We start from the raw sequence: 7,413 nt of genomic DNA on the forward strand, positions 1-7,413 counted from the left end.
GAAGAAAGAGTTAAAATTCTCATATGTACAAACATTTTGCAAACACAAAGTTATCGAAAATTGGGATAACAACTTTCTGTTAAATACACTTTGCCCAGTTGATAACCACAGTATTTCGATACTGTCTCATTCGCATACCCTACGCCGGGTACCATGGTCGAAATTTGGCAAAGGCAACGAGATCACAATGATCCAAGCCAAAATTTGATAAGCCACCGGCCCCAAAATATCGGATAAGACCTACGGGCACGATGAATTAACGACTACGAGTCGACTTGTCCTAAAACGGACCAACGATCATGGCAAAAATAATAGCAAACATCCAAAAACGAAGAAACAAGGAAAAGACATTCTTTATATATATATATATATATATACAAGAGATGCTCTTTACATCAAAAACCAAAATCCTACAAAGGCAAAAAACAAAAACAAAGGATGAAGCACAGGCCCTATGCTATCCGGCATGGCTAGAGGAGGATGAGTGTTCGGACTCGGTCCGCTCGGAGTCGTCTGACTCGGACCCAAGGGCACGGTTGGCCTCCTCCTCCATCCTTTTTGCTTCAAGTATCAGGGCCGGAAGATCCGAAAGGCCGTGCTCAGCTTGCTCGAGGGTGATTCGCCGAGACTTCCACTTCTCATACTCGGCGACAATAGCAGTATGAGCCTCGGCCGCCTCAACACTTCTCCAGGTTTCTTCCAAGTCGGCCTCAGCCTTGGCCAGTTTTGCTTCCAGATCAGCCCGGTTCTTCTCAAGGACACTTATCCTACCATTGGCTGCCTCTAGCTCGGCCTTAAGGCCGTCATTGGCAATAACCGCCCCCTCGAGCTCAGCTCTTAGACCTTCACATATCCGAGACCGCTCCTCGGCTTTTTCCTCGGACACCCTCTTGCGCTCGTTGAGCAAAGCAACCTCGGACTCTAGCTGTCGGTTCCTCTAGGCCAAGCCCGTAGCATCAGCCTTCACCGAGTCCAGTTCCCCCCGGAGTTGGGAAACCGTGGTCTCGAGCTTATCCAGCCTCAAGGAAAACTGGGCTTTATCCTGGCTAAGGCTGATTTTGTCAGCCTCAAGGCTCCGGTTATAATCGGTCATAGCAGCCAGTTCACTCTTCAAACGACGGTTTTCGCCCTTAGCCGCATCAAGCTCAGGCTGAAGGTTGGCTAGCACGGCCGCCCGGTTCAACTCTCCCTCTTTCTCCCGAAGAAGATGTTGATATTTCTCCGTTTCTCGGCCCTGGGCGACCAGTTGCCCTCAAAGATCGTCTATCTCGTGTTGGGCACGGATGAAAGCGTCATTGACCAGAACCACACTCTGCAGGTGAAATAAGTCATAAGGCTTAGGCGAAGTAAGGATAAAATCCACAGATAAATTATACAAGGATGACAGAGGAGCTTACCCGGTTGCTTGCATGCATACCCTCGTTAATGAGGCACTGCCAAGTGAGCCCGGTCATTTTGCGCCTGTCCGAGTCAGAAATAAGGGGTCGCAAATAGCTCGCTACGCCCACCGGACGCGATAGAAAGCTGCAGTCCTCGGGGACGGTGACTACGGCCGATCTGGTTCTCCTTGGCTCCACGCTCGGGGCCGAGAAGATATTTACCAAGCTATCCCTGGCGCCCGATTCGGAGATCCGGTTGGCCGGCCTCGTGGCTCGAGGAATAGGGAGATGACCAAAGTCCGCTGCTTCGGGGGGAGGGGGGGTGCTCGAGAACATATAGTCAAAATCATCCACCCGCAGAACCGGAGTAGATAAACTTGGATCAGCCTCAATATTTTCGGCAAAGGCCGGGGGCTCCGCAGTTGCGGCAGGCTCATGCTCGGGAGACGGACGAGCGCCTGTGAGGGCTTCGCTCTCCGGTACTGGATCGGTCCTTTTGTCGGCTTCAGCAGCAGCCGCTTCCCCGGATCTTTTCCTTTGCAGGGGAGTGTCTTCCGAAGAAGTTTCACCTAAAATGTAGACAAAGTCAATCGACCGAAGAGGAACCGGTGAAAGTATTTCTTCCGCACCTGAACGTGGAGCTGGAACCAAGAGACCTTCGCCGACAGAAGGAAGGGGTGAAGCGGAGACTGTCTCCTCCGGTATGGGAGCCACGGAGGGAACTGAGGCCACTCTCCGAACAATAATGTCGGGCTCCGTCTCTTCCCTTGAAGACCGAGCAACGCTTCTTGCCTTCTTCCTTTTTGGCGTCTGCCCCCTTTCGGAAGGCCGTTTCCTTTTTGCAGCATCGGCAAGAACACGGGAAGAACCCGCCGTGTCAAAATCGGACACCGGTGCAGGGGGAGCGGTCCCCGATTCCGGTCTAGGGGCCACCGAGCCCTTAGGCAAACCTGAAAAACAAAGACAATAGCAAGGGTTGAGAGGGCAAACAACCATGAACAGTGGGAAATACAACTAGCATGAAGGGAAACAAAATGTTACCATGATTTTGGGCGATCCACCGGCCGCGTGACAGGTGGGCCCATGTCCGATCGTCGTAAGGATACAGGTCGAGAAGTACAGTGACCCAGTCACTCAGATTCCGAATGACCGGAAGAACGTACCCATTGGCTGACAAAAATAAGGAAGAAACAGTGAGAAAGCGGGATCGAAATTTAACGAAACAACGCTAAGTCAACTATTCGAGACTTCAGACTTACGCTTGTTATTCCACTTCTCCGGGAAAGGCATATGGTCGGCTGGGATAATGTCCTCGGTCTTTACCCGGACGTATCGCTCCAACCATCCCCGGTCTCTGTCTTCATCCATTTTTTAGAAGAATGGATTCCGGCTGCGCTTAGCCAGTTTCATTACGCCACCCCGGAACAGCCTCGGGGAATATAGGCGTATCAGGTGGGATAGTGTGAACTCCTTCTCGGCATTGTTGGCCAACGACCGGAGACACACTACGACCCTCCAAACATTTGGGCCGATCTGAGCCAATGTAACACTGTAAGTCCGGCACATGTCGAGGATGACCGGATCCACCGGAGGGTCGAGTTTGAGCGTGAAGGGGTATGTGTAAACGTATAGAAACCCTTCACGGTGGTCAGTAACAGATTCATCTGGTCCAGGGGCGAAAACCCGAACTGGACGGGTGTCCCACCCGCAATCGACCCGGACTGTATCGAGCTTCTCCTCGGTAATAGATGAGGGATACCGCCTCACGTCGAATCCCCTGTCCGAAACGGAGGAAGGCTTTTCGACCTCAAGATCTTTGTTGAAGTTGAATTTAGCCGGTATGACATCCGAAGCCGTGGGCTCGAATTTAGCCGGAGACCCAGTCTCGGCCCCCGGGGATGACACCGGTGGAGCATCGTGGGAAGTGGATTCGGACATCTTGGAAATAGGAAAGAAAGAAGGTCCGAGAGAGAAATTTAAGAAAAACAAAGGAACTGGTGGTTCGAGGAGGAGTAAAGTATGAAACAGCAATACTCGAGCAGAGAATATTCGGCAGCAGTGGTGACCAAGTCGGTTCTTTTGCACGCGCTATGAAACAATGAATCAGTAAGCAGATCAAGTTTGAAGTTAATTGAGTGTGGTACAAATGGGAAGAACGCAGAACTGAAGAGGGGTTGAAGAAGATTGGAGCGTGAAAATGGTAAAATGAAGGGGTAAAGGGCCTTATATAGGCATGGAAGATGAACGGTTACCGAGGACGACCAACCAGACGGCGCCACGTGCCCCCGTCATTAATATGAAGCGACTCGAAACGACGTGCAAAAGGCGGTTGTCAGGAGTGGACCACCAGGGGCGAGACACGTGGCCGATAAAAAGGGAGGTATTGCGCAACCGTTCCCGCCAAAATGCGAAGATAACGACGGGCTGACAGAACCACCGGTTTCAGAAAGGTATCCACTCCCCATTACTCCGATAAATCGGAGACCCAGGAAGTGTGGGGGCTATCTGTATACGGTAAAAACCGGATATGAGGTAAACCGGTGGAACGAGGGATCGGAGGAAGGAAGGAGACTGTGCCGGTTACTGTTCGCCCTTGACCGGGGGTAATGCTTAGGTCGGGGCTATGCGAGGGCACCGACCGATCTGCCTTCGACGTCGTTGGAACGACCAAGACCGGTCACCTGAGAATTCACGGCCGTTGGTCCGTGTAGCTATCGGTCCAGGTAGCCGTTAGTCCATATGGCCGTTGCACGCAGGCCCCGCGTCAGTAGCGTCCTGTCATGGTCAACTACCCACCATGCGTGTGTCAGACGGCGCCGTCAGTCTAATCCCACCAAATCCGTGCAGAGCTGTCCTTATTGTTATTATTTTATTAGTTCATATTGTATGAAACCACAGAGGTTACACTATAAATAGGGCACCTCCCTCTCCTTTGTAAGGGTTGGTTCCTTTTACTTTCCAAGAACACTTATAATAGAAGAATTCACATATCCAATCTCTCTCTCAATAGTTGATTCGGCCAAGACCGTTTGTTTCCATTATTATTGTGTTTCTTATATCAAGTGTTTCCCATTGCTATCATAACAAATTGTCATCAGTAGTCGTTTCATTAAAGAGCTTTCATATACACATTTTCTCTATCTACCATACATCAAGACCCAAAGCGCATATCCTATACCTACGTACAAATTCAATTGATTATCCGAATCCGGGGTAAACAGTGTGCAGGAAAAATAAATTAAACTGAACATTAATAACAATATCAAGATGTGATTTGGAGATATTGCTTCAATAGGGATCTTCAGAAATGATCTAGGAAAACGTTGTGATACTTAGGTAAGTGAAATCTACTTGAAGCCTCCTTACAGAACTATGGAGCATAAAACAAGGGTCAAAATTAGTAAAAGAATTGGGATACAAAGATTTAAAAGCAGAAATAGACTGCCTTCTTGCAGTCAAACATATATATCAATGAGTAGGGGTGTACAAAGGAAACCGACAAACCGCACCAAATCGATAATTTGAATCAAACGAGAAAAAAATTCGACTAGTGGTTTGGTTTAACTTGATTTGGTTTTAAAAAGAAAAATCTAACCACTATTGGTTTGGTTTGTTTTTAACTAAAAAAAAAAAAGTCAAACCGAATCAAACCAACCTGATATTACATTTTTCAAATAAATGTTTCTTAAACTTTTTCATAGTTTTTTTTTGTCTTTTAACATATTATTTCACTTGGAATTAAAATTTTGAATGGTCCAATAAGTTTTATAGCCCATAGATATTAGTAACTCAAATAAAACCCAACAAAAATCAAATCAATATTAATGCTAATAAAAGGAATTCAATTCTAACACTAGGAATGACAATAATTTTGGAAATCTATTCTTTAGTTTATATTGGTTTAGAAAATGAAAATACATAACTTAATTTTATTTTTTTCTTTAATATTTAGTCATGTAATTAATACTTATTAGCCGTACTTATTTTAGCATGACTTATTATTTTTAGATTAAGATCATTTTCTATATGCCTTATAAATTAGGTGTACTTATTATAGCATGACTTAGAATTTTTGGATTATGATCATTTTATTTATGCAATTTCATTACTTTTTTTTGTTGAATATTTTGGTACAATGTCATCTCTCATCTCACATTTTGTGTTATTTTCTTAAATATGTCTTAATTAGATAGTCGTATCTTACTAAGACTAAAAAAATATTTAAAGTCCAAGTTATATGTTTAGTATGAAGACTTTACCGGAAAAAAACCTAAAAACCCCGAAAAAACCGAGAAAATCTGAGGTTGAAAAACCCGACTTTTATTGCTTCAGCCTGAGAACTATTATTGAAGATTGCATATATTTGTTGAAAGCTACCTAGACTTCAATTAAATATATATGAATGGAGGCAAACCAATGTACCAATTTAAAATATATTAAAATGTATTTAATTTTACAACAAAATCTTTTGGACCTACCATGAGAAATTCCGTGGCTCAAATTAGGACCCCAATTGTCAAATTGACAAATGAGACTGCCCCAGCTATCATCCAATTCGCCCATTGTGTTATTACCCCCAGATTCCACGAGGAAAAAGGACTATAACAGAAAACCAAAGACTTCCAATCCCCAAAATATTTTTTTTTGTAAAAAAAACTTGGATCAATCATTAGCTTAAAATGATTAAAAAATAGAGTTTTGGTTATATCTTTACAGCTTCTTATGAGCTAACAATGAACCATCAAATATTCTACTTCCAACTGTATTCTTTTTGTTTTTTCCTCTACCTCCACAAATACTCTCTCCATCTCTCTATCTCTCCACCACTTGCTTTACAACCACAATTATAGTATTCTTTTTCTTGGTTTTTCATTTTACTTACATTATCTTCTTTTTGCTATTTCTTTCTTTTTTAAATTCATTCATCTCAATTTATCTGCTTTACTTTTTTTTATCCGTTTTATAAAAAAATATCACTCTATATATCTATTTAGTTTTTAATATCATTTTATCATTAACAAAAAGACATTAAGATCACAAGATTTAAATTATATTTTTGACATGTGTTATACACAACTCTAATTATCACACGGTTTAAAAGTTTTTATTATATTTATACATTTGTGTCTAGACAAATCGGACGGGATTAATTATGAAAAACTTACATAAATGACTATATAATTAGAGCTGTTAACAACCCGTAATTGTGTTTTGTATATTTACATTTTGTAGCTGGTTTTTAGGTGTATTCGCGTGTATTTGAATACACTTTCCAGTTGTATTCGTAGCTAAGTTTTAGGTATCCCCGCGTGTATTTGAATTGACTGCTCAGCCATATACATATGTATATAAATGAAACAAACAACATAAAATTAAAAGTCCAATTCATTTGGCAAACATACAGTCAATATATGTATTCAGCCATATACATATGTATGTATATATACATACAATTGTATTTATCTTTTGCAGTACGTAAATCAAATACATTCAAATACATATATACAATTGCATATAGTTACGAAATGAAAATTGTAACTACGATATATAATTAACTTAAATAATAGTTATTAACCATTAAATATCTCTTAGAATTAGCTATGTCATGTAAATTTTCCATTAATATTATTTATTGCATAAGCATAACAAAAAAAAAATATGAGAAAAAGGATTGCGGAAGTCGAACTCACACATATTTGTGCTTATCAACTCTTAGTATCACTTGACCGTAGTCTTGATTCTTCTGGCTGCTTACTGATCTTATTTTTAAATTACTTTTTTATTTAAGAAACTACAGCAATTATGAATTCTATGAACAAATAAAGACACTAGTGTGATCGCCCAAAAAATAAAGAGAAAGAAAAAAAGACTTTGGTTGCCTTTTCTTTTCCATGATTGAAATAATGTTACAATTTGCAATAAGTGTGTCTTATTGTTGGATAACATACATGGTGTGTGATCAATAAAGGTCGTAGTGGAGTGATAAATATTTATTTATATTTAATCAGAAATTTTGAGTTCGAGCCCTGGTGAA

General features: G+C 42.0%; 1 protein-coding gene across 1 annotated transcript; it reads right to left on the reverse strand.

Moving 5' to 3' along the window:
* Positions 1-395: 395 nt before the first annotated feature.
* LOC132613274 (uncharacterized) lies at positions 396-5,942 on the reverse strand. The gene is made up of 4 exons (XM_060327300.1): positions 5,858-5,942; positions 2,009-2,329; positions 1,743-1,948; positions 396-410 (listed from the first exon to the last, which is right to left on the reverse strand). Exons 1-4 carry the CDS (start codon positions 5,940-5,942, stop codon positions 396-398), a joined length of 627 nt encoding a protein of 208 aa, XP_060183283.1.
* Positions 5,943-7,413: the final 1,471 nt, after the last annotated feature.

This window comes from Lycium barbarum, chromosome 10, assembly GCF_019175385.1.
Source record: "Lycium barbarum isolate Lr01 chromosome 10, ASM1917538v2, whole genome shotgun sequence".
Lineage (NCBI taxonomy): Eukaryota > Viridiplantae > Streptophyta > Magnoliopsida > Solanales > Solanaceae > Lycium > Lycium barbarum.